Source organism: Monodelphis domestica, chromosome 1, assembly GCF_027887165.1.
Source record: "Monodelphis domestica isolate mMonDom1 chromosome 1, mMonDom1.pri, whole genome shotgun sequence".
Taxonomy (NCBI): Eukaryota; Metazoa; Chordata; class Mammalia; order Didelphimorphia; family Didelphidae; genus Monodelphis; species Monodelphis domestica.
This window is the reverse complement of record NC_077227.1, coordinates 473706744-473734488: the sequence shown is the minus strand read 5'-3', so window position 1 is coordinate 473734488 and position 27745 is coordinate 473706744. Positions and strand designations below refer to the sequence as shown.

The 27745-nt window shown below is 42.3% G+C and overlaps 2 protein-coding genes across 4 annotated transcripts in view; both read right to left on the bottom strand.

Moving 5' to 3' along the window:
* Window positions 1-31: 31 nt before the first annotated feature.
* Window positions 32-15622, bottom strand: LHX3 (LIM homeobox 3). 2 transcript variants are annotated; one of them, XM_001366212.4, is made up of 6 exons: window positions 15301-15622; window positions 6699-6870; window positions 5491-5693; window positions 4622-4773; window positions 3746-3917; window positions 32-2036 (listed from the first exon to the last, which is right to left on the bottom strand). In XM_001366212.4, exons 1-6 carry the CDS (start codon window positions 15386-15388, stop codon window positions 1618-1620), a joined length of 1206 nt encoding a protein of 401 aa, XP_001366249.1. In that variant the 5' UTR covers window positions 15389-15622; the 3' UTR covers window positions 32-1617. The 2 variants fall into 2 exon arrangements, with proteins under 2 accessions (XP_001366249.1, XP_001366305.1); XM_001366268.4 differs by lacking the exon at window positions 15301-15622 and adding an exon at window positions 11667-11864.
* Window positions 15623-22223: 6601 nt separating this feature from the next.
* The window catches only part of QSOX2 (quiescin sulfhydryl oxidase 2), a 70515-nt gene continuing 64993 nt past the window's right edge, over window positions 22224-27745 (bottom strand). For both annotated transcript variants that reach the window (XM_007475324.3, XM_001373152.4), the window contains exon 12: window positions 22224-26861. In XM_007475324.3, the coding sequence (XP_007475386.1) occupies window positions 26320-26861 (542 nt within the window). In that variant the 3' untranslated portion in view covers window positions 22224-26319. The remainder of the gene's footprint in view (window positions 26862-27745) is intronic.

Here is a 27745-nt window from a genome sequence, read left to right as displayed (position 1 = left end):
TATGAAGTTAGTGAAAGACATTTAAAAATAATGAACTTTAACTGACAAATTTATTGAAGTCTTGAAATATTTGATCATCAGAGAATAAATAAAAGACACTGGACGCTCACATAATCTACAGTTAGTTCAATATTCAGCTTTACAGGTAACAACATACATGTGATTTTGTCTTTTTGTTCTCATTTTTCACAATTAACTCTCCCTGGGCCTGAAGGGTCTTCTTGAAATACAGATGCCTCCTATGGTGACCAGTGGCCAATGGCAGACAAAATAGAGTCATGGGACAGACTCCTTGCCCATGGGAAAGCTGTACCAAAGCCCAGATCCAAATCCAACATAGGGACAAAAGTAAGGGGGAGTTGGCAACAGACATTAAGTGCAGTTCAAACCATTTTGGGGTTTCCCCATGTCTTAGAAGAAACTAACAAACGTCGAGTCCCTTGTGTTTACAAACTTAAACCAATCTTGGCAGGGAAAAGAGTCTCTTGGAAAGGACAGGCTCAAGCAGAGAAGGAGGAGCTGTCCACTGTACTTGCCAGTTTGATGTGGATGGAGGGAGCAAATAAACAGAGACAGCTCCAACCAATAGAGCTCTTCCTTTCCCAAGAGGTCCGACTGTGAGGGTGGGGGTGTCAATGAGTAAGAAGTGATCTAGGAAGATCTCCCTTGTTCAAGATAAACAGTGATATGTTCACATGTATAGGGTGGGGTAGGGGTGGTGGTCAGAGCAGAAAGGCTGCCAGAAGTAGTGAAAGACCCACATTGCAGAAGATTTTACCCATTCTCATTATAAAGGAAGGTACTAAAGGACTCTGGTAAATGAAATTATGTTAGCCAGTGAAACCCTGTAATAGACATCCAACCAGTCAGTGTTCTGGAAGGATATGTCAGCAACACTGAAGTTTCAGGTCTCAGCAGAGTCCATGCTGAGCTCTTGGTTCAATGAGAGTCAAGAATGCCATGTGGAAAGTAAAACAGATTCTGAATTCATGGAGCTCCAAATAAAGAGGGCTTTTTTTTCTTTCCTAGACTCACCAATATTTGATGTGTAAACAATAAATGCAGATAAACTAATAATAATAAAAAAATCCTATAATGTTAGCTGAAGTGTTGGATCAAGGTAGGGAGGAGCAGCCAGAGAAGAATGCTTAAAAAAGGGATTGGCTGTAAATGGAGCAACATTTCTCCTCTAGCAGTACAGACATATTCTGTTAATGGATGAAATAGAAGACTCTATTTAAAAAAATACAAGCAAACACCAGTCTTTTTAGCTGGAGACTGCTCCTGAGGCCCAGTCTATGCTCATGTACAAGAATGAGCTGGGTCAGAAAGAAAAAGAGGAGAGTTCTTCAAACCTGAAAAGGCTCCATCTGGGGATTCAAACTTGTCCCGAAAGCACCCAGGGAGCCCCCTGACATTCTTTCCCTGCATCCAAAGTCTTCAAGGTGGTCCATGACCTGGTTGAATGTTCAGCACATGAAGAGGGAGGGAGGGCAGGGGCCCAATCTTCTGTCCCTTCACTCCTTCCTCCCCATAAATGTGGCCTGGAGTCCTGCTGTTTCTTAGATACCCAGCCTGTGGTCTCAGGCTCCATTAGAGCTGGGGATGTATCCTATATCAAAACTGGGCATGGTCAACCTCGTCCAACCATGAGGCAGGGCTTGCTGGGAAGTCAGGGTAGCCCCCACTGCTCCCTGTTGATAAGTCAGAACTGGGTCCATTTCCCCCCATCACCCGCATGGGTTGGGGCACACCAGGTCCACCTGGAGCCACAATGCCCAGGCCAGGGTCAGGGTAAACCAAGCTGGAGATTAATGGCTGGTGACCAGGCAAGGTCTGCAAGGAAGCTGGAGACTGGGGGATGCCGTAGGGGCTACTAGAGCGAAGGTCATGATACTGGTCCTGAGCAGGAAGGCCACTGTGCTCCATTGGGAAGCTACCATTGGTGCCCACTGGCCTTCCCATCGCTGGTGAAGCCTCATTCAAATTGCTGTAAATTCCATTGGAATGACTCATCTCTGACATGGATGGCTCATCTAGAATAGAAACAGAAACAGTTCTATGAAAACCATTGAATGGCCTGAATTTGAACCAATCCACTTGTGAACCCAAAGTAGCTGGGTGGTTCACTTAAAAAAGTGTATCCTAAGGCCAGAGATTGAGCCCCAATTTTAACCACAAACAGGATCAAAGTCTGAGCCATTCAAGATAGAATCCTGATCTCGTTAGATTCCCAGGTACAATGAAACATGCTACTTTACCCACAGACTGAGGGTCAGCCCTGTTCAGTCATCTCACAAATATGAATTAGTAGATATGAAACAAAATGTAAAAACCTCCTAGGAAAAAATAACTCAAAGAATATTAATTCTTGGTGATCAGCAGGTATATCACTTACACACAAGGAAGGGGAAGGCATTCTTGTAGACAGTAAAACTGAGGTGGATGGAGGGACCTATAAAAGCTTAGTTTTGAGATTGCCCTTCCTCCACCTTACTCTCCCACAATTGCTTCCTGGTGGTCTTCCAACAAAAATCTGAAATGGGATTTTCCTGTGATTCTGCCTAATCATGCAGAAGGGAGTAGGGGAAGGGGAAGGAAGAAGAAATTGCTATTTATATAATATGTGCCAGGCACTGTGCTATGTACTTTACAACTATTATCTTATGTGATTTTTCAAAACCACTTGGGAGGCAGGCATTATTATAATCTCCATTTTTCTGTTGAGGAAACCAAGGCAAACAGAGGCTAAGCAATTTGCCCAGGGTTACACAGCAAGTAAATGTCTAAGGCTGGATTTGAATCCAGGTCTTCCTGCCTCCAAGTCCAGTGCTCTATCCATTGTGTGCCCTAGCTGTCTCTAAGGAGGTAAAAGATGATGGTCTCTATCAAAAGATTTGTCTGATTTACTAAATCAAATTTCTAAATGATAGGCAAAAAATTGAGAGGATTCTGCCCCTACTTATTTATCTTCTCCTGCTTTACTTTATCCAGGAGGTGTGAGAAGGCAACAATTATAGTTCTGTCCAGCCCACCATAGACACCCATAAAAGGCTGACAGATAATGAAGACTAATCACCTCAGACATTGGTGTGGGACTGAAAACTCTACAGAATGCTTTAACTGACACTACCAAAGAACACTGTGAGGTTAACTGGATACGTTATTCCCACCCCTATTTTACAGAAAAAGAAACTGAGGCCTAGAGTTGTCTGGTGACTTGCCTAAGTATGCACAGCTAATTAGAGGTAGAACAAAGATCAGAGTCCAGCTTTGAATTAAGGTTTTCCATCCATTTTCAGATGGAGACCTTTTGTATAAATAACACCTAGATTACCTAGATAGAAGTATACTAGCCATAATTTCTGAGGCTACTCCTAACCCTGTCTTTTTTTTTTAATTAACCATTGATAAAACATTTCCCAGTAAACCTTGCTGCAGTATAACTGCAAGAGCTTTGAAGTAGGAGAGCCTAGATTCTAACTTAAGGCTGGTCAATAGGAGCAAAGTGGTCAGGTAATTATGCAGTTCAGTTGATCAGTGTAGATAATAAACCCACATAATCCAGCCACCAGAGTGGATTAAAAAAAAAAAGTTTGTCTATCTTCACTGTCTAAATTAACCAACAATTGCTGGTTGGGGTGGGGAGAAGTGTACACTGGGAAATGCTACAGACAGGCAGGAAAGCTGTATATAACGAGAGAGTCTCTTTTGCTACCCCCTTCCCTCCCCGCCCTTTGCTCACCTGTGAAGGAGACCTCAGCATCGCTGTCGGGCCCCTCCTCCTGGATGCTGTCCTTGTCAGATTTGGAGTTGCCCCGGGAGCGCTTCATGTTGCGGAAGTACTGACCCCAACGCTGCCTCCCGGCATCCTTCTTTAGTCGCTTCTCCTTCGCTCGCCGGTTCTGGAACCAAACCTATCCCGGGCAACGAAGGACGGGGGGCGGGGGAGGGGAAGAAAGGAGGTGAGGGCCTTGTCAGGTGAACTAAAAAGGACAACCCTTGACTTCCGCTTTCGGCCGATCGAGGGATTGGAGAGAGCTTTTTACTCGCGTTTGTCCTTCTTTAACCGGAGGGAGGAAGCGCGCTACGATACGAATAAGTGAGCTTGGACAGCAAGAAAGCTGAACTTTGCCTGCCTTCGGTTAAGTGCGTAGAGGTCTATTCCCCCCCCCCCCCCCGACTCCATTTGTAAATACAGATAAATATCTAGGTCAGGGATTCTTAATCTGGGGCCCATTAACTTAAAAAAATATTTTTGTAGCTGCATTCCAATATAATTGGTTCCCTCTACAATCTTATGGCTTTTATTTAATGCATTTAAACACATTCCGAGAAGTCTATCGAATTCACCAGACTGCCAACGGCTTCGGGCTACACGGCAAGGTTTAAGAGCCCCTGGATTAGGTTGGGACTGAGAAGAGGAAGGGGGAATGAAAAATGATTCTAGGTTCCCACTTTGCCCCCCTCTATTGACACCGGATCCTGCCTCGTAGCGTTGGGCTCGGCAGGTTGGCGTCCCCAGACAGCACGCTGTACTTCAGGACCCAGCAGTCGAGCGGGCCCGCGTAACTGAGGCCCTCCGAGTGGGGCGGGGCAAAGGGCTGCGGCAGTCCCTGACCTGAACCACCCGCATGTCGAGACCAGTCTCCGACGAAAGCTGTTCCCGGACATGGCGCGCAGGCTTGGGCGAGTTGTTGTAGGCATTTTTCAGCGTCTCCAGCTGCTTCGCCGTAATAGTGGTTCGAGGCCGTTTGGCAGTAGATTCGGCCTCTGCAACGAGAGAAGGGGTCCGCTGACTCCTTTCTGCAAGGACACCCTCGTCTGGTCCTTGGACCTCTCGAAAGCCAGAAAAGCCAGGAAGCATAAAACGAGAGGAGGGAGGAGGGCCAGGCGATTTCGAAGATCCCTTCCAGCTCTGATATTCTATGTTCTCCAGGCTTTTCCGGCTCCAATATTCTCAAATTCCGTGGTCCTAAGATTATGGGAGTCTGTGCGCTTTTCCTAGTGAAAAGGCAGGCCCGTCCCTCACAGAGTAAATTGTCACATCTAGTATATTATTTAATAAGAATAACAAGAAAAATTTGGTTTTGGATTTCATATAGATGGCCTGTTATAAATGTCAAATTCTACCCTCCTCCCCTTCTCTTTTCCTCTTAAATGAGTAGAGTCTCTTTTCTTCACCTCATTCTCGCGTTTTTGACTTGGTTTGCGGCCAGAATGGAGGGGTTTAATACGAAAATTAAGTTCACTCTTCGCCTATGGCTGAATTATTCGGATAATATTTTTCCTTTTAGCCAACGAAAAGGAATCGGGGGAAATCTAACTTCCTTTTCCAGGAAGAAGAAGAGCTAACGTGATTGTTATACTTTTTTTTTTTTGAGCCGGGGTGTGCCTCAAGAGAGAACCACAGGATATCCCCCCAAAGAGCCCGATGAGCTCTATTCCCCAATAACCCCCTTTCCATAGCCAGCGCTGCAACTGCCTTACCCCGCTGCTTAGCAGTCTCATAGTCGGCTTTGCAGACCAGCCGGCTGTCCTCCATGAGATAGAACTCGTCGCCTGTAGCTAACTGCCGCTTGCAAACCACGCAGGAGAAACAGTGGAGGTGATAGACAAAGTCTTGAGCCCTCCGAACCACCTGCGTGGGCGGGATGCCCTGCTGGCACGCTGCGCATTTGGTCCCGAATCTCCTGCAAGACCAAGGTCAAAGACTTAGAGCTTGGGGAGAGGTGGGGGAATAGGAGCAGGGAAGTAGAGGGGACACAACTGATGAGAAATACGAGTTAAAATCTTTCCGCAGCAGAAAGAGCTCCTGAACTCCGAGTCAACAGACTGGGTTCTAGTCCAAGCTCTGCTTCTACTGGCTGTGTGATCGTAAATAAACTATATCACCTTCGGAGACCCTTAGTTTCCTTTTCTGTAAAATGGCTCTTTCTATCTCACGAGATTGTTGTGAGAGTCCAACGAGATCGTTGATGGGAAAGAAATTTATACAAATGTGACTGTAATGTCACCTAATTTTTACATGTAATTTTCAGTTAATTATAATAAATGCTCAGCCCATGTACTTTTAACTTTTCAACAAACAATTCCTCGTAGAGCTCTATTCCAAGGAGTCAAAAGGGGAATAACCTGGATCCTGAGCCTTCCCTCTAGTCACAGAAACCCGGTTGTCTGTCCTCCCTGCAAAATCAGATCTTTTGGAAGGCCACGGCCGAAGCCAAAGACGGAGAGCTGCTGCAACAACAGGGGGCTACCCAACCAACAGGTTTTCCTCTCTCCCGGAGGGAACGAAGCTGTCCTAGCCAGATTTCGTTATGTGTTGTTCCTCTCTACGCTCCGGATCACAGAGAAGTTCCCCCGTACTCAACAGGACTCTCGTTCGATTAGAAAACAAACAACAGTTACCAACTAATTTTCAGTAGGGAGAGTAAGGGCCGCCCGGCTCACCACCCGGGGTCCCAAAGAAGGATTTCCTGTGGGTTTTGGTTTCGTAAGAGACAGAAGATGCTAGCTTCTCCTCCTCGACACCCCTCTCCAAAATCTTTCACCCCACTTTGTCTTGTCTCGGTTGGATGCTCCTTAATTGCACTTTAAGGAAGAGTTAACAGTGCCTGGCTGTTTGCCTTTCTGGAAACTAATCTGAAGCCTTTAGCCCTGTTCCCAGTTCCCAATGGTCCCCGCCGCCCACTCACTTGAAGAAGTCCTCCTTGCAATAGACACCGTCTCCACGGCTGAAACACTTCTCCGCCAGCGGTGTCTGACAGTCGCTGCACTTGAGACACTTACTGTGCCAGTGCCGGTCCAGGACCTTCAGGATGAACCTGTCCACGATGTGCTGGTTGCAGCCGGCGCACAAGGGGATCTCTGCGTGGAAGGAGAAAGGGGGAAGAGAGGCTCACTTGGACGAAGAGCTCAGCTCTTGCTCGCTTTTCCTGTGACCCATCTCCAGGCATATTAGCCAGAAGGGAGAAGAATCTTTTCCTACAATTCTCTTCCCTAATGCTTTGCCAACAGAGTTGGGAGGATTCCTGTTGCCACTCTTGCTTTTCCACCCTGGCCCTAGGGATTCCACATTCCCTGAGATTGACATAGAAATTATCTGCGTCATTTTGGTAAATATGGATTCACACGTAGCCTTTGTATGTCGCTAATGTGTAATGTGAGTGTGCAGGGCTAGTTCCTTCCTAGAAAGAAACTTGGATTTTATTCGCCATCTTCACATTTGTATGAGTATGTGATGGAAACGGTAAAATATTTGGCTAGACGATGCACAGGAACCAACGCATACATCTCTCGTTAGATCTGTTGGGTACAGATTGCCTCAGGAGCAATTGCTTTTCCGGATATATTATGCAGCATTGTTTGAAAATTTTATAGCTGGAGTTGGATCTGATCACACAAAGTACTGAATTGTTCTTTCACAAACCTGCAGACTATAAAGCAGGGATACAGAGAAACAGGTCTAGAGAGAAATATACTACTTGTCGGGTACACCGTCTATATCTTAATCGGACTCACTGTGGATATCTTCATTAGTATGCAACATTTGCGACTGCTTTCGAATTTACATTCCCCCATACACACACACACACACACACACACACACACACACGGATGCACGCAGCGTCTATGAGGGCTGTTTGTCTGCATAGACACACACGTGGACACCCTCTCCTTCCAAGTTTGTTTTCTAGGTCCATTTGCCCTTTCCCTAATTCTCACCACACCAGGGCAACTGATCCCAGGACTATTTCCCCTCTGTTCACCTAACTCCGCAAGAGTTAGAGAAGCTCACTCAGGCTGCAGCCAGTGGCAGAACCTAAACTGAACTACTGGGAGCTTGGAGTCCTATTAACAAAAGTTGGGACTATTTCACTTGAATGGACAATAAGCGGGTGTTTCCTTTTATCTCCAAGGGCACATGTGGAGTGAGGATTCCATCCCCCCTCCCAAGAAAAAACGACTTGTACACAAAAGATAAAAAACCCCAACAACTATATCCATTTAGAAATACAGCCAGTGTTAGCCATTCACCCCCTAGCCCTAGCTCTTTCAGGAGAAATGGGGTATGTGAAGGCGGTGGAGGGGGGTTCTGGGGAGGTAAGAACTCAGTCAGTCCTGTATCCTTTCCCTTATCCCCTCATTAGTCATCTCACAGATATGACAGTAGAATTCAAAGCCACTGGAGCAGTCAAAGCAAGTGGGTGGGAAGGAAACGATTTCTGTGGTTTCCAAACTGTTTTAGGATGTTTTAGGTTCGAAGATGGAAAGTCAAGGGTCTCATGTCTTTCTTTGCTCAGACAATGTCTCAGTAAGTGTTGCCTGTAAGGCAGAGGTCACAGGGCTCCCCACACTCGGGACCCAGACTACACACAATATGGATTTTACCCTGAAATGCTATCTAGTTCCCGGTTTAGGGGAAAGTATTCTGAGTAGTAGTTGAAGCCCATTCCTACCCATTACAGTTGAGAGAAATTCAGTCTAGAGAGAAGGCTTCTTCTCATTTGGGTCCACAGAAGTACTGCTGAGACAGGCTCCCTGAGTTAATATCTAACTACATTTACTCCAGAACCCAGCCAACAAAACAGGGATCACGCCCACCCATTCCTTCTATGTCCCCCAGAGACGACTGGCTAGGTCTCTGAAGAGGAATGAAGGGCGGTGTGACAACGAGTCCCCGAAAGTTGAGAGAACAAACAAGCGACAGGGCAAGCCTAGCTTCTTTAGTAAGGGTTCCTCTCAGATTTCAGCACCCCCAAACCACGGACAGCTCCTCAAGCTGCCGCAGAAGTCCGCTGAAGAAGACTCAGAAGCTAGATTCAACGCCCATCTCTGTCTCTCAACGTCGAGTAAAATTCGGTTCAGGATACTATTCTTGACAGTTGCTTCCTTAAACAAAGACCTCTCCCTCTATTCCTTATTCTGCTCCCGAAAAACACCTCCAGACCTCCTGCTCTATTCCCATCCATAACTTCCTCAAAGAAATTTCTTACGTTGCATCGTGGCTGCAGACAGATTCCGCTCTGCTAGACCATGTTCTGGAGGGCATACAGACGTTTCCCCTTCTCTTGCGTACTCCTTCACTTTCTCCAGGAGTAGGTCTTGCTGGAAGCTCTCACTCCCTTTCTTCCCACCCCACTCCACCTCCTTCCCCTCAGTCCCTTAGGCCAACCCCTCCCCTGGAACCTCCGTTAAAAATAAATAAGTAAAAACAGACTGAATCAGAACCTGCACTCTAGATCTGACCTTTCTTCCTTTCCCCACTCCCAGGATTCCTCCCTCTTTCTCACCTATGGGAGTCATTCAGTCTCTCTGGGCTTGGAAGCAAGATACCTAAGTTCCAGTCTTGCACCAGATGCTTTGTGGTCATAAGCAAATCATTTAACATCAAACCTCAGTTTTTTGATCTGCAAAATGGGCTAATAATGTGTGTATTACCTAACACTTGCACTTGTTATAAGGGAAACGATTTGCAAACCTTAAATAAATAAACATAGATACACACAATCATGTATATATTTACATATGTAATTTATAATGTAGTTGTATGTGCTGTTATTACTGTGTGACCTGAGAGGATTGAGGTGTGTATGGGGAATCACTGGGAGGTAATGCTCCATCAAAGCTGAGGCAGGTGGGGGTGGGGGGTGGGGGGGAGGGGGGAGATAAGGGAGGAATTACAGACTAGAAGTGGGGGGAGGGGGTTCTGATCCACAAACTGGGACATTTTGTCATTATTATAACTGACCTGAGTGGAATGGCAATTTCCCCATCAGTCAAGGAGTTGGCTCCAACTTTCAAAAGGTGCTGAGACCTAAGGAGCCTCAGATGAAGGGAAACCCCAAGACCTGTGTCTTGCCTCTGTTCAGAGCCTCTGGCCTTGGAGAAGAATCTGTGTAGGCTTCTGTGACCTATCTCCCAGGAAAGTACCTTAAAGTTTGCCACCAAGAGGTCCTAAGCAGCAAGTAGGCTCAGAACTGAGGAAACCATGAGGTGGATATTTGGGGACAGGTTCAATCTGTACCTTTGGATCTGGATTCTGAATTGTGAGCCTAAAATTCCTCTGGGTTTAAAAGCCACAGAGGTGGAGTGGCTTAGAGAGAATGGAGACTGTGGGCCTGCTCTGAGTAGGAAATAAAGACAATGTGTCTAGGAGCAATAGGATTGGAAAATCCCAGGAACTGAACCTCATTGGGCCTTCTGAGAATAGGACCATTATTTCCGGGAAGAGTTTCTCTTGTCCTGAAGGCATGCAACCCACTGAGGAGGCCTGCTTTCTTTACTCAGCCCTGAAATGCCCTTCTTTCTAATTTGAACTATGCCTTCTTTTTACTCCTCCACTTTGGCCTCTGCATCCTCAGCATGAATTAAAGGAAAACTCTGGCCTGGGCTGGGCTCCCTCTTGTTGACTCTTCCTTTGAGACTTGACTCCATCAGGGGCGAGTCCATCCCCAGAACACAGAACCTGTTTCCCACACTGAAGGCCTGAGACTTAGAGACTGAGTCCCAAAGAGTCATACTTATGGGTGAAAGTCGAATACCCATATTAACCCAATCCATCTCAGAATAGGATACACATGAACTTAACCCAACATAACATTTAAACAGCACAGGGCAGATTATACCAACAAAATCTCTTAACCCAATTCAGCACACATTAAATTAACATCATAAATTAGATATTCCCAGACACCAAGACACAGACCTAGAGAGAGATATAGGACACACATAAACCACACACACGACACAGTTGCACAAATACACACTCCCATATAAACAATACAAAACCTAATATTTTCAAAAAAGACACATAAATACATCCAAGACTCAACGACAAGGGAAAGAACCAGTTCCCCTAAAACACGTGAATTTACACCCACACCCCAAAACTCCAAACACTTCCTATACATAGAGACTCAAAACACACATGTTCCCAAATCTAACACAAATAGGAAAGGAAGCTCAGCACAGAGACAGCACCAACAATACACCTCTACAATAATTTACACACTGGAAACACCTGGTTTTCAACATGTGGGAAAAACCTGCCTTGGGACCCTGGCTCCTGCAGTCCCACCATCTTTGGGGATGATACTGGGGGAGTTTCCATTTCCTTAAACAGGATAAGAACCACTGATCCTGCTGTCCTGAGCTCAGGGCCTTCACTCATCCCTGCTCTTCAGGGGACAGAGACCCGGGAAGTCACAATAGCTCTGGGCTAGGAAAGGTGTAGGAGAAAGAGACCTGAACCCATGAAGAAGTTACCTCAGGCACAGAGAGCACGCGGCCCTCTCAAAACTGAGAGTGGAATAGTCTGAAGATTTGGGCACGATCCTCCGGTGGTTTTAGGGCATCAGCCAGTCTGCCTGTCTATGGCCTCTGAAAACAAACCATCTCCTAATACCTCTTTTCCTTTCACTTTATCACCAGCCTCTCCCCGCAAGTTCTGAGAATCCTCCCCAAGCGGGCTTTGGTGCACAAGCTTGCCTCGAGAGGTGAAGGAGCTGATTCTGAACTCAGGGCATCAGAGAAGATGTGGCCCAAGAAATCTCTATCCAAATAATCTTCACGGAACAGGGGAAAGAGAACAGGTCCACTAAGGTCCCCCCCCCCTACTCTGGGCCGCGCTGGGATCCCAGCACAGGCCTTTGTACCCCTACCTTTGCGCAGGTCCTCGTTCTGTGCTAGCAGCGCCAGAAGCATGTCTGTCCCAGCGGAGTCTTTCCCCGACCCCAGTTCTTTAAGAGCGTCCATCTTGCATAGTCCGCCGCCTACGCCCCAGGTCTCTGGAGCCAGGGGAATCCCCGGAGGACTCTTCAGAAAATAAACTTTAGTACTGCCGAAAACGCAGGGCCAGACCCAGGCCAAACAGCACGCTATAGGCTTCCTGGATCTCTGGATTCGCGCTCCTGTGTAGGTTTGGATACCAAATCTCCTTTCCTTTCCTCTTCTCCCCACGCCCCCTCCCGCTTCCACCTTCTGTGCCCCCGCCCCCCTTTGAGAGTGCACTGTGAGCTCCTGGCGTCTACCGGGGAGTTCAGAGGCCGCCTGCACTGGCAGACCAGGAGACTTAGCGGTGGGGGAGCTGTAGCCTGGCAGACGCGCCGGAGCGCACAGGGGCGCAGAGTGACTGGTTCCTGCTGTACCCTGAGACAAGACTAATTAACAGCCACGGCACCCAGAGGCACGGGGCTCTGCTAGCCTCTCGGGGCCTGGTAGAGGCGGGGCAGTTGGAGAGTGAGATGTCGTGTTTATGGGTGGGGGATGGAGGGAGGGGGGATGAGGACGCAAAGAACCTCTTTGGTCTGATCGCCACCGGCAGCGTGCTCGAGATTCCCGCAACGGGTTTGCCCACATCCCGAGTTATGACCGTAAAGAAACACAACAGACAAGAAGGGTGCTTGGAAACTAATCTGCGTAATTTACGTGCGATAATTTGAAGTTGGGGAGCTGTCATTAGAAACCTAATCCCGGCAACCCGAGAAGTAGTCCCTCATCTTCCGTCCCTCTCACTGTCGGGGGGGGGGGGGGATAGGAGAGAACCTAGACATAAAACTCAGCAGATAGGAATAGTTTCCTCGAGAAATTTCGCTTTGTCCTGGCGGCAACTACCATGACCGCTGGAGACCCCAGTTCCGGGAATAAGAATAGATGATTCCAGAGGTCCTTCGGGTAAAGCGTTTATTAGGAATTCTATCTCGCTCCTTCTATGCTCGCTTCTGGCCACAGGTGTCCGGAGCTCCATGGACCTGCTCCCCCCTGCCTCCCATTCCCAGGCTGAGAGCGGACTCCGGCTAACTTGGCAGTAAATGCTCCAAAAGGCTCCAGTCAGTGCGGAGAAACAAATTCCCTTTTGAGAAAGGGATGGTATGAAAGCTGAATTCTTCCGAAGTTAGAGCCCACAGGACAACTGGCCCCAAACCATCCTCTTCTATTTGTGGGTAGCCAGATCTGTACTGGGCCTCTTGAATGTCCATCCCTCCAGGACTGGGTTCTTAGCGTCCCAGGGCTGGAGAGATCGAGCATTGCTGATTCAGTGACTGGAAAGAGGGATCCAGGAGGTATTAGCTCCTGTTAGCATGCCTCATTCTGTCTGAGATCCTGCTCCCTTGCACATTTCAGTCCCTGAAAAAGGAATTCTCCTTTCTGAAGCGCCTAGGGAAATCAGTCAGAGTGCTGTTTACTGGGATGATCATAATTGAAATCAACCACAAAGATTCCTGCCTTTCTCCAAGACCCAGACAGAGTAGACGGGAAAGGTGTGGGGCCCACCGCTGTCTTAGAAAAGACTTGGGGGACTTTAAAAAGTGATTCGACAATCCTAGAACTGCACCCAAGACCTAAGAACTCCAATTGGCGATCTCTCCTCATCTTTCCTCAGGATTTAGGATGGAATAAGGGTTTGAGGGACATGAGCAAACAGAGGGCTGAGGCAGTGATTACCTTGGATCTCTCCTGGGCCCTTGGGCTCCGTTTTCCTCTCAATCTCTCTGTTCCTTCCCATAATATTTCTACTTTGGGTTCCATCCCTCTGCATTGATACCAATTTATGTACTCCCTACCCTTCTGACCTGGGCGGAGGATAATTTAAAATTTGCTGGAGTTTGGCTTTTGCCATGAGCTAAACTGTTCTCTTCCAAACATCTGTTGTTTAAAACCCCTCTAGGGAACATGGGCTGGTCTTCTCTCCCATCTCTGTAACCCTAGGGTGTGATCTTTAGAATTTGGGTCTTAGGGAACAGGTAGACAGTGGAAGGAAGGCAAGGCTCCAGTGAGATACATACACACACACACACACACACACACACACACACACACACACACACACCTTCAGTATGCAAGGCTAAATAATCTGAGGGATTCTGCTTCTAGTTCACACTTCAATTCTTTCAATTCTTGGGCTCCAAAACAGGGACTGAGACATTGGGGAACGGAATTCTGGAGTCCTTCCCTTTCCCCCTTCCCATGGGCAGAAAAGTAAATTAAGCAAATGGATTCAAGGTAGTGGAGTAAGGATGGATTCTACTACAGAGCTCAGATCTGTGAAAGTAGGAGCCACTCAGACACAGAAAGACAAAATCAAAACTACAGATACTCTAATGGTAGAGACATACAGACTGTGGAGGAAATGAATAGGACAGGAGAGAGAAGGAATACAGTGGAGATAAACAAAACTAGGGTTAGTCTTAAGAAAGGAAATGTATATTTAGATCTAGCAACCTTTCCCCCTTTCCACACTTTTGTTCTATATCAAGTTTGAATTCTATTAGTTTCTGTCTTTTGATGGGACCTGGAGGTGGGGGTGGGGTAGAGAGATAGACAAAGATACAGAGAGAGAGAAACAGAAACAGACAGATCTAGAAACAGACAGAGACAGAGATACAGAGAGAGAATTCTCAAACAAGAAATACAAACAAGAGAACACATTACTTTCTGTCCCAGAATTCTTCCGATTTTCCCAGCTTTTCTAACTCCCTTCCCTCCCTATCAAATACACACATTGATCTTGTAAAGCATACAGAAAACAGAAAGACTAGGGTGGTTGAGCAAGAGGGTATAGATAGGGGCACAGTCTGTCCCTATGTATCACAGTGTGATGCTTAGTCCCATCCCTGACAGTGCTGAAGGAGAGGGGGCGGGCTAGCCTGTCCAGCTGAGTGATGGGTTGGGGGCGGGTCCCCCACGCGCTGGGCATCTGGCCAGGGTGGTACCAACAATCGCCCTCATTATTCAACCAACGACCTGGAGAACTAACGGAGGTGGCGGACTAGTGAAAAATCTTGTGGGAAAGCACTGTAGGCCTGGAGATACACTTCTACCACCATCACCAACCAACATAGGATTCCCTTCCTAGATGCATTGAAAGGTCATAGGAGTTACACCTGTGGGGTGTCTTCTAAAGAGTTGAGATAAGAGAAGCCTCTTTCTGAGGAAATGCCCCTGGCTGCCCCACATATCAGTTGTCCGGGGATGGCTTCCCAGGACGTCCAGGGCCCAGGAGCGGGGGTTTATTATCCTATATACGAACATAGACAGGACCATACTTTTAAGGGAAATATAGGCACACAGCACAACATACTACCTTCATTCCCACTCCCACATTTACTACCTTTACTCACTCCCACATTTACTATTCTCATTCACTCTCCCACACTTTACTACCCTCGAAAGCACCACGACAAGAAGTTTGTCTATCTCACACATTTACACACTCACACATAGAGGCACAGTATACCCCGGGGTTCGCGGGAAGTCAATTATTTCGGGCCTTTTAAGCGGGCTCAGAGTTTTTACCTTGGGTCTCGCCGAAGGCGCAGACCGCCGCCGCTGCAGGAACTCCGGGTCTCTCCCTGTCCCGCTCGGGGTCGGGTTCGAGCAACATCTCTGATACCCTGCTGCGGCTGGCTGGGGCTCTGGTTTCCGGAGGCTGACTTGGAAGGACAGAGGAGACTTCTCACCCAGCCAGTTCTGTGGCGGCCTAGAGGCTCAGTGTGCGCTCAGCCAGGGTGAAGGGCTAGGCTGAGAGGGCGGGCAGCGGGGCAGGGGCCAGTGCGTAGGGAGAGGAGTTAGGGCAAGCGTCGGAGACGCCCCTTGCCCTTCCCAGGGGCCAACTCCGTTGATGTACTAAGCTTAACAAAACCGCAGCCCGAAGGCTCTGTGAGGGGAGCTGTCCAGCGTGCTGGAGGGAGGCACCCACGCGGCTTTGCTCTCCGCCCCTAAACCTGCCCCCGCCCAATGCTCCGCCCTGGTCCTGGCTCGCGGGTCGCGAAATACGGCCAGCCCCCAGCCCTCGCTTAAGACTCAGTCGAGAAATACAAAGCCTCCCACAGCGACCCCGCAAGCCGAAGTACGACAGGTTTCCTGACTGTATTCGAGCCTGGAACCTTGTGTGTTTGGCCCCGGATACTATGTATTCTTCGCGGTTTGCAGATTTCCACCTGTAGGACTGGGTCGCAGACATAAAAGATGAGCTTCCCTATTCTGCATTTGAGCCAATCCGGCTTCCACATCCTCCTGCTCTTTCCTCCGGACACAAACTTGCTCTTGAGTGACACTTTTAAGAAGCAGGAAGCCTTTGGGGGTTGGGGGTGGGGGTGGCGCTTAACACAGAAGATGCGAAGTTTCCTGTTAAGGTGTCACTTCCATTTATTTTGTCTTAGATACTTATTAGCTGTGTGGGCCTGGGCAAGTCATTTAATCTCTTTTGGTCTCAGTTTTCTCATCTGCAAAATGGTCTCTCTTACTGGGTAGGATAACGCCTATCTTATAGAATTGTTGTGAGGATCAAATGAGACATTGTATGTAAAATATTTTGCACACCTTAAAGCGTTTCATAAATGCTAGTTATTTCTCGTAAGTTTATCTTTTATTTTATCTTAGAAAATGTATTTTCCAACTTCACTGAGAAGCCCGACGAGGTTGGGCTGCCACTGCTGTGGAGAAAACCCCCCATCCCCAAATATCTTAGGAAATTTCGCCAAGGAAAAGATCACAAACGACTGCACCCCGAGCTGGCTCAGAGGGGAGTGGAGAAGAACAACCTCCAGTCCATTCTCGGACCAGGTATGGATCCAAGACGTGGTCATTTTGTTGAGTCTTTTGGACCAGTTTTAAAAGGGAACATTTCTATCTCTTTTTCACTTCTGGACCCCTCATCGACCCCAAGAGATTCACTGCAGCCTCTTCTCATTTGTCACCCTAGCCTTCGAGTATTTAAAGAGACACCACTGCTGTACTGGGGGAAAGAGCGCTTCTAATCCCACTCCCCGACCAATGGGGTGGAGACCTTCCCTTGCTCGAGGGGCCCGGGGCCCAACAAAGATTTCCAGCCTTTCCGTGGGTTTGGCAAGCTCTCAGTTCTTCCTCTGGGACGGGGAGAAATCACTATCACCTCTTCAAACAGGTCTGCGCCCAAACTCTTCCACGATGCTCAGTTAGCTCTTGCAAAGTATAAAGGTTAAGGCGGCCTCACCGCTGTCACACTGTCTTGCTTTCTCCGCGCCTTGCCCTGGAACTAATGAAAGTGACTGGAGACCGCGGAGTGACCCAAGTGTAACGTGGTTTAGGAGGCTCTTTGAGAGAGATTAAAGCCAGATTGCTGATAAAGCTTAGACGGGGATAATAAAACCTTCTTCAGAACATTCTTGTCTGTCTGTCTGTCTATCTGTCTTTCTCCTCTCATTTTCTTTTCCTTTCCATTCCTTCTCTCCCACCCTTCAGGAAAGAGTTTTTCTTCTAAAACCTACTAGGGCTGTGCAATCATTTTTTTTTAGGTTGGAAACGGAGGTTTTTAGGAACACAAAGATGAAAAAAGGAAACAGCACTTGACCTAAAACAGCTTATCTTCTACTGGGGACATTTTCACATATAACTAAGAGGAGGAAATATTTGACAAGGAGAGCTCCCCTTTCAAGGTAACATCTGAATGGGTTCTTTTTTTGGTGGGGGGAGTTACCACTTATTTTGTAAAATATATAACATAATATGTAACAATAATATAATACATATGATTTGCCATAAATATGTAATAAATTATAATACATACACATGTCCAAGAGAAACAAGTTCTCACATTAGTTATGTTCAAAAATTTGTCTCATTCTTTTTTCCTCTTCCTCCCTTACCTCTCCCCTGCCCAAGAAGGTAACGAATATGATACAGGTTGTATTTTCATACAGTATCATATAATACTTATTTCCCTGTCCTTCATGTTGTGAAATAAGAAACTAAAAATCACCTATCCAGCAAAAGTGAATATAATTTTTCTGTGAGGGAAATGAATATTTAATGAAATGGAGGGCTTTTAAGCATTCCTGAGGAAAAGACAGAGCTGAACAGAAAATCTGACATTCAAACACAAGACTCAAGAGAAGCATAAAAAGGTATAGATGAAAGAGAAACCAGAAGGGACTCATTGAGATCTAACTGTATATTCCTATATGAAAATACAATACATGTAACTCCTAAGAACTTTATTATTAAGGAATTAGTATACACCAAGGGCATGGAAATGAGTCAATTGTATTGAGACCATCTTAAAAACACGAGGTGAAAAAAAGTGCATTGGGAAAAGGGGGGAGGGAGAGGAAGAATGGGGGAAATTATCTTTCAGAAAAGAGACATGCAAGGAAGAGTTTTTCTAGTGGAGGAGGAAATGGGGGGCAATGTTTGAACTTCACTTTCATCAGAATTGGTTCAGAGGGAGAATATATATATATATATACATACACATTCAGTTGGGTATAAAAATTATTTTACTCAATAGGAAAGCAGGAGATGACAGGGATAAAGGGAGGTGAGTGATAAAAGGGAGGGCAGATTAAAGGAAGCAGTAGTCAGAAGCAAAACAAAATATTGAGAAGGTACAGAATAAAAAGAGAAAGAAGAATATATAGAATAAAAGAGGTTAGAGGGAAATACAGAAGTTAGAAACCAGTACTGAACTTATAAATGGGACAAATTTAGTCATAAAATTGAAATGGACAGCATAATGGATTAGAAATCAGAATCCAATAATATTATGTTGTTTAAAAGAGATACACTTGAAACAAAAATACACAGAGTTAAAATAAGGGTCTGGAGAAGAAACTATTATGCTTCAGCTGAAAAAAAATGCAGGGGTAACAATCTTAATATCAGATAAAGCAAAAGCAAACATATACCTAATTAAAAAGATAATAAAGGAAACTCCACTTTGCTAACAAGTACCAAATAAAGTAATATAAAAAAATCATAGCAAGTTTATCTGAGAGAGGCCTCGTTTCTCAAATATACAGGGAACTGAGTCAAATAAATAAAAACAAGAGCTACTCCCCAGTTGATAAATGGTCAAAGGATATAAACAGGCAGTTTTCAGAAGCAAAGCTATCTATAGCTATATGAAAAAAAAAAGGCTCTAAATCCCTGATTAGAGAAATGCAAATTAACTAAAATGACAGAAAAGAAAAATGACATATACTGGAAAGAATGTGGAAAAGTAAGGGCAACAATGCTCTGTTGGTGGAGTTGAAAACCAACCTAACCATTATGGAGCACAAATTGGAACAATGACCAAAGGACTATAAAATTGTATATCCTTTGACCAGCAATACCACATCTAAGTCTATTCCCCAGAGATCAAAGAAAAAGGAAAAACATATTTATAGTAACTTTTTGTGGGGGCAAAGAATCAGAAATTGAGGGAAGGCCCATCAGTTGAGGAATGGCTGAAAAAGTTATGATATGTAACTGTGATGGAATACTATTGTGCTAAAGAAAATGACAAGGGCTATAGCTTCAGAAAAAACCTGGGAAGGTGTATATAAACTGATGCAGAATGAAGTGAACAGAACCAGATCTTTGAACACAGTAACAGCAATACTGTAAGGGTGATCAACTGTGAAAGTCAACTATACTCTAATATGTATATATATAAATATATATACATATATAATCCACCTCCTGAGAGAATTAAATTCTGAATGCAAATTGAAGAATATATACATACATATATATATTCACTTTACTTTTGCTTCCATCTCCATGACATGGCTTATTAATATGGAAATATTTTGCCTGATTTCACATGTATAATAGATCATATTGCTTGACTTCTCAATGGATGGGGGAGTGGAAAGAGGAAGAGAATTTAGAACTGAAAATGCAAAACAAATGTTAAAAATGAATGTTGGGACTCCTGGGCTTGGAAAAAACAAAACAAAACAAGAGGGTTGTCAAATAAGGCCCTCTTATAAAATCTGGAGTCTTGAGTTTGCTATATGCACAGGAATTGCCTTATTGGAAAACTGTTTTGCTTTAATCATTAATTTTGTAAACTAACCAGCAAACAAAAATAGGTTTGGGAAGAACTTACGTAAGTTCTGTATCAGGCAATAGTGGAAGCTGACCTGTCAGGGGGAGTCATAACTATCTAAAAAACTCCCTCATGCTCTCCAAAGCTAGGGATTGTGGAAAAGTGTAGCACTGATGATTATTCATTTGTGGTATTTATACCATAATCATGGTTAAATTTCTCCACCCTCAAATACATAGTACTGTTATCCTTTATCTGTAGGAGTTAACAAAACTACGATGTTTTATCTTATTTGACCACAAGCCAGTAGATATAAGCCTTATTATCATAATTTTACCTATTGAAAACAGGTCAAGAGGTTAATCCTATGGTCAGAAATCAAGTAAATATTGGAGGTGGGATTTGAACCCAGGACTTTCCTAACTGTAAGTCAATAGCTTATAACTTACCACCAGCATAGATTGTTTTTTAGCTAGCAAGTCACACACTTCCATCAGAAGTCCTATCCAGGAAGAAAAGGTTTGTTGGAAGACTCATCCCTGGATTCTCATGTTAACAGTTTCCTTAGCTTCAAAGGCCCTTCACTTCTTCCTTCCAGGAAACTAATAGTTCCCTCAATTGAGAAAGGGAAATAGAATAAAGGAAGTTGGAAAATAAGGACCCCTAGCAGGAAAAAAAACAAAACCAAACAAAACTGGGCTGGGAATGAGATTTGAGTGTCTCAACTCACAATTTTATTGAAAGAATGACCTGGGACAAGTCACTGCCTTTCTCTAGATCATATTCTTCTCATTTGCCAAATGAGGGATCTGAACTAGATGATTTCTATTCCATTCCAACTGTGAAATTCTTTTAACGAAGAGACTGCTGGATGTATCATTTCTTCTTTAGAAAGAAAGCTTTGTTATCTTTGTAAGAGTCCTATACTGTTCAGGGCTGACTCTGTGACCATTTTTGAGTTCAGAACTGTTTTATTCTGTTGTTAGAGACAGCAGGACATAGAGGATGACCTTGGTTCAACTCTCACTCCAAATATTTTAGGTTCTTGCTTTCTTTTTCAAACCATTTTTCTAATGTAGTTTTAAAAAAAGTGATGCTGTCAAGTCATTTAACTCCTCAGGGAGCCCAGGAAGCTATAAGTTGCAGAAAAGGTATCTATCTACACTGGCAAAATTCTTCACCAAGTTTCCTTGTCATAGACCTGGTCTCTATCATGCTTGGTACTACCTGATAAAAGGTCAATCTCACAAATGTATTTTGAGGGAACTTTTCTGCTGCTCACCTTGGCTCTACTCCACTTCCAACCCCCATCTTCCCTTGCTCCTTTAGAGTAGGAAAAAAATTGGAGCTATCTAATCCAATATCCTATTTCAGGCAAATAAACTAAGGCTATTAAGTGACTTTCTCAAGATAGGACAAGCAGAACAACTAGGGATTTGTTCCCTAGTCATCTGAATGCAGATTCAGTGTTTCCCCCCCACACCATCATGTCTTTAGTAGGCAGGCTGCAATTATCCAAAAATAGATTATGAAAAATATTTAATCTCTTTAAGATCATTACTCTTTCAGTTTGTTTCCTCACTGCTAATCCACAGAAGGCAAATGGATTTTTATATTAACATCTTTAAACATGAAAGGAAAAGTAACTCCAAAACAGATAGAAATCCTTCCAAAATCAAATTTAAATTTTTTTGCATTATCCACTCTCATGCTAAGAAGTTCAACTGCATGTGCAACTTACAGAACATTTAAAGATTCAATTCAAACATTAATTAGTATGCAAGGTACTGTGCAAAAGTATTATGGGTACAAAGATTTTTTTATAATGGCAATGCCTGCCCTCAAGGAGCTTACATTCTATTAAACTATAACTGTCAGATGAGAAAAATTGTCTGTCTGGTCTTCAAAACTTGTTGAGTGAAATTGGATCCACTAGTTTATTAGTGTATTAGGGATGATAAAATCTGGAATTAGTCTTGAATATAGACATGCCCAGATTTAGGAAAATGTATATGAATTAATTTTTGTGAGGAGTGGGTGCAAATTTTTCACATTTCAAGAGGACTAATGAAGTTTCTTTTTAAATAGCTAAGTCTCCTTGTACTCTTAAAATACAATTCAAATTTTAAAATGAATTTCTAAAAGAACAAATTTGTTATAAAATAAGATACAGCTGCATTGTATTACAACTCTCAAGAGATCAGTTTCAAACAGATGGAATCTAGTTTTAATGTGATAACTAAAGAGTCTTCAAAAGAAATAGATCTTCAAATGACATACTTTCAGGAATATTCTTGATGGAGAATGAATTTCAAAATCTAGGCTACCTGCTGATTAAAAGGGTATGTGGAAGGGAGGTTTGAAATAAATTATGTATTCATTTTTGGAGCTGATTTCACATATTAAAACAGCCACAACAACTCTCTAAAATGTCAGACTTCTTTATTTAAAAAAATGTACACAGTAGAATTAGCCAATTCTATACAAAACGGGCCTTTTCTGTGTAAAGAAGAAATCACATCAATGCTTTATTGATTGGCTTTTCATAAAAACCTTTCAATTAAAAAATAAATAAGCATTTAAATTAACGAAATATATTTATCAGTTTTCAACAATTTTTTATGCTCAGTCTTAGAAAATACACCTCATTAATTTCTAAAAGATACTAATATCAATTTCAAACATGAGAATCATCTGTAGAATGGCAATTGTAGTTCAAAATGAACTGGAAAAATATTTTTGGTTCTCTTGGCACAGTAGGCCCCTCCCACCACAGATATTAGAGAGGAGAAATAATTTGGCTCCCTGGACCTGTCCCTGAATGAGAATTTCACATTTATAGATCTGTGATGAAATTATTTTGTCATCACTCTTCAGGAAGACACAAACCTATCCTCCAAAAACTGTAACTTTACAATACGATGCTATGAAATTTAAATGCTCATTATGAATTCTAAGAGCTTTTAGCAAAATAACTTAAAAAACCACATGTTTTAAGGTGACATATAATCACATGTAATTAATATAATTTAAAAAGAAACTACTTTAAGGAAATGGCATTTAAGCATGAACCAGAAAACATATTTTGATTAAGAATATTTGACTTCGTACATTTTATTTTCATTTATTCCTTAACTCCCCAAATTTAATACTTGACTCTTTCATGTTTCAGCAATTTGGAACTTTCAATATGAAAATAAAAGGCATAAAGATTAGAAGATCAAATTCAGATCAAAGTCCCACATTGATAGTGGAATTGATGAAATTCAGGTTTTACCCTCTAAAAAGAGAAGTGATGTTTTTTAGACTTGCTTTCTTTTTCAAACAATCTTTCTAATCTAGTTTTAAAAAAGAAAAAACATTGGTGATATTTGTGCAAAAAAAAATAAACAAACATCTTGTTGAATTTTATTTTTTTTTACTAAAACACTGCTCATTACCCTAAAGTTTTAACAATGAAATCAATGTTGAAATTGTTTTGTAAACACCAAAAGGTTCTCCTTCAGTCAGTTGTCACATAAAAAAAAAAAGGAGAAACAAAGCACTGCCTTCCACAATCATTTAAAAAATCCATCCATATATGTTTCCAGATTAAGCCTTTATGACAAATCAAAAGTTATAAAGGCCTTCTGAAGCCACTCCAGAAACATTCCTCTGGGTCCTGTTCTCCACTTTAGAGAAAACACTAGTTTCCCTTAAGAATGTCATTGTGCTCTACTTTCAAAATCCTAATGCTATATCCTGTTTAAAATAAAGTACCAAAAGGGGGGAAGGGGGGGGAGGCAGAATTTGGGCAAATATTGGGATGGGGTTAACAAAGTCAGATATTTCTTAAAATTAAACTTAAAATATGGTATAGAGTTTGATTTAAAAAAATAAAAAACTCAAACTTTTAAATACACAAGAATTTTAATAATAATGTGCCAGTTTAAAGAATCTTAGAAACTTTTTAAAAAGGACTTATCTGTGCCTTCTGAAAGTACTAATCTGCTTTTGAATTTTTTTCCCTCTAAGAACACTGGCAGGATAGGTGCTGATAGAAAAACTGTCCCTGTGAGACTAGGGAATCACTAGTTTTTTTAACCTTGTAATCCCAAAGTCGCTGCCCAATGGTATTCTTCCTTCTTCTCTTCCACTATCACCAGTCCAATCCTAAATTTTGAAAAATCCCTATTGGCCTAATTGACTGTCATTTGTTACTAGTAAGCTTTCCTTCCCTTAATCAAAAGTGAGAAAATGGTGAAGTTAGAAATTACTACCAAAAAAAAAGTGACATTAATATGGGGTTAGCTAGATGGCTCAGTGGTTAGATAGCCATGCCTGGAGATGGAAGGCCCTGGGTTCAAATTTGACCTCAGACACTTCCTTGCTATATGGCACTGGGCAAATCACTAAATTCTGACTGCTTAGCCCTTACTGCTCTTTTGCCTTAGAACCAATACTAAGTACATATTCTAAAACTGAAGGTAAGGGCTTATATTAAAATAATAATAATACAAGATAATGCAGTCATATTTCTATTGACTTAGAGATGGTCTTCCATTTTTGTATCTAGATTCTAATTTCTATTTCTCATTTATCTCTTTTGAGGTCAGTAGCCTAGCATGCTTCCTAAATATATATAGAGCCAATTCTCTCCTTTGTTATCACCTCAGGCTCAAAATGGCTATATCGTTTAAAAGTCTTGGATTCCAGGCCTTAGTAGTTTTCTCTCTGGCATCCAGAACAGACTGGCTGGCTTTTTGAGTTTCAGAACTAGGTTTCCTCCTGAATTCCCATCTAGTTCCAGCAGTAGAAAGTGTCCTGTAAGAATGTTACTCTGTCCTGATCTGTTTCAAGTGCAGCTAAAGACTGGCAGCCAATGAGATTCAATGAACATATCTCACCTTTCCAGACCAAACTACCAGCCCTACTTTCACTATGTTCTCAAAGTAAAAAATAATACTAAAATGACTGCTTCTTGGCCTTTTAGCCAAAATCAGTAATAATCAAATGGGTTCCCACTCCTCCCCACTAGAGGAATAGTCCCTTTCTAGAAATTCATTTACTCTTTTGCAATATTTCAGCACTTTACATCTACAATGATAAAACAAGAAAATTCTCCAAATAAGTGAAAGGTCATCACAGTGCTTCATAAGATGTTTGACAATAAAAGTAACATCTCATAAAAGCTAAATTAATCATTTAATGCTGGCATAAACTTAAGTAGATTCCTTAATTTAATTATTAAAAGTTGGATACGGCAACTTGCCTACTTTTCCATCTCCCTGGCAAAGACCTGGTCTTCTAACTTCGATTTTAAAGTACACTTCTGTCAAGTAGCCTGGCTCTATACTGAGTCTGTAACAGAAATACCGCAATGGTCCAAATCACAGTGACACTGTAATAATAACTCTTTATTCCATTAACATTATTACTGAACATGAGCAGAATCCAGGCAAGACAGAATCCACTCGCAGATAATCACAGGATGGAGAGACCTTAAAAGCATTCACTTGCTCACATATTTCTTATGAACAGGTTGGAAAAAAAAAAAAACACCCACCCAGAATCACACCTTTGAAGATCTATTTCTTCTGAATCCAAATAATTTAAACTCAAAGAATGAAGTGAGGAGGGGTTCTGCTCGTTCACAAAACAAATGTGTTATTTGTGTTTTTACTTGAAATTTATTTAAATAAAAAATTTACCTCCAACTCAATAACTTTCAGACCAAATTACTATCTGCAATCTTCAAAGCATGGGAATAATGAGGACTCTTCTACTTTCCCAAGAGTCACCGGCTCAGTGGAATCACTACTATAATTCAAACATGATCTTGTTCGTTTTTCAGGTTTTATGCTCTATCTCTAGTGAGTGTTCTCTTTAGTTTATGTGGGAACAGTCCAGAAGGTAAAAACCACAAAGGATAATGAAATTATCCAAAACTTAATGTGCTTCAAGGAACTGTCATCTTAGAGGTGATTTTAAACATCCAGAAAGATGAATGTTTAACCCTGACAGCCTTCTCTTACCAATATGCAGTCTGTACCATAAAATGGACCAAAAAATGCTTGAACTATTATCCTTGAAAATATCAATATGTGCTTCTCCATATACAAAATCTTGGCAAATGAGCAGCAAAAAGACAATGTTCAGGAAACTTAGGATGTAGAAAGCTTATTTTAAATGTGTGGGATAATATTTAAATTTTTTCTTTCCAAAATATGGAAGTGAATAAAGAAGAATAGTTTTTTATATTATAGGTCCATAAAAGATGCAAATATTGAATGCTATGTACTATACAAGTAATGCCACAGAAGGGTTCAATACTTTTTTTTTTTTTGCAAGACAGGACATTTGTATAATGAGTGATTGGCTATAGAATGAGGAAAATATATTTGGAAACCCAATTCTACCATGGCAGAAAATCCCTGATCATAAATATTAAAGCTGCATCGGGTGCTGATGATTTGCCATTTACAAAGAAACTTAAGTCTCTGATTTATCAACAATAATAATAATAATTTTTAAAAAATGTTTTATACTGGTGAGCGATAATACTTTACTTTCCACCACTTGGACCTCATTCGGGAAAAAAAGTACATTATCATTAAAAAGACAGATGATGCAATATATAATAGAACACAAAGGCTCATGTCAATGTTGGAAAAACCAGTCCCTAAGAAAGATCCAGACTGCTTGTTCTCTTTATGAATCTTAGATTCATATGGATGTTCAATTTTATCTCTGTCGGGTCTATTATTTAATTTATCTAAAATATGAGATTTGGGATCCAAAATATCTGACAAATCCAGGTTCAACTCTTGTTCTCCATTTTTTTTCTTCAGGACAATATCTCCTTGAGATTCCTGTTTGGTCTCTACTACTATTCCATTAGGCTCATCCTGGTCTTCAGTATACTTATTTAAAATATTTTCGATGCCATAATGATGCTTCAAGAACATTAGAACTTGTACTTCATTCCAGCTGTCCAGGCCCTTAACTTCCTCATGGCAACCTGGGCAGAGATCTGGTGTTGGCCACTGAACCTTTGGAAATTTTGGATCTTCACTTGGCTGGCCTACAAAGTACAAAGAAAAAGGGGGAGGGGGGATGGATAGAAGACATCAAATCAATTTTATCCCTTTCATTTACCAGAAATAAATGAAGTAGTACTTTAAATATATATGGTACATGGATTGAGAGCCACGCCTAGACTAGAGGTCTAGGTTCAAATCTGGTCTCAGACACTTCCTAACTGTATGACCCTAGGCAAGTCACTTAACCCCAATAGCCTAGCCCTTACTGCTCTTCTGTCTTGGAGCCAATATTTAGTATTGATTTTAAGATGGGTTATATAATATAAGGTTATATAAGAAGATAAGGGTTATATAATATATATCTGTGTATATGTATGGTAGATACATGTCTACAAAGGCACTATACAATGCTTTGCACATAAAAGGTGCTCAATAACTATTTATTAAAACATTGATTCATTATTTGCAGCAAAATTACAAAATATATTTCATTAAATATTATTAATCAGTGATTTGCAAGCCCTTTTCTATTTCAATTTTTTGCTGCTTATTTAATTTCACAGACATCCTGGCATATGACAGTGCTGATGGAGATTTACTTTTTAAAAAGTGAATTAAATTTACTTCTTCCTTAAAAACTTTTCAGTACCCTGTGAAATTAGTGAAGACAATCTCCAATTATTGAAAAAAAAAACAGTAATAACTATTAAGAGCCACAGAAATAGCCTTTTCAAACTGCTGCTGATAGTGAATGAAACACTGCTACATATGTAAATTGTAACTAATGCTACATATCCTGATCCAGGTATTAAGTGCAAACAGAAACCAATTTTCTTTAGTGCTTTACTTATGTTTTTGTAATACAATGGATTAAATAAAAGCCAGTATTTTATTGTTGTTTTCCATCCATCTTCAATGAAGATTT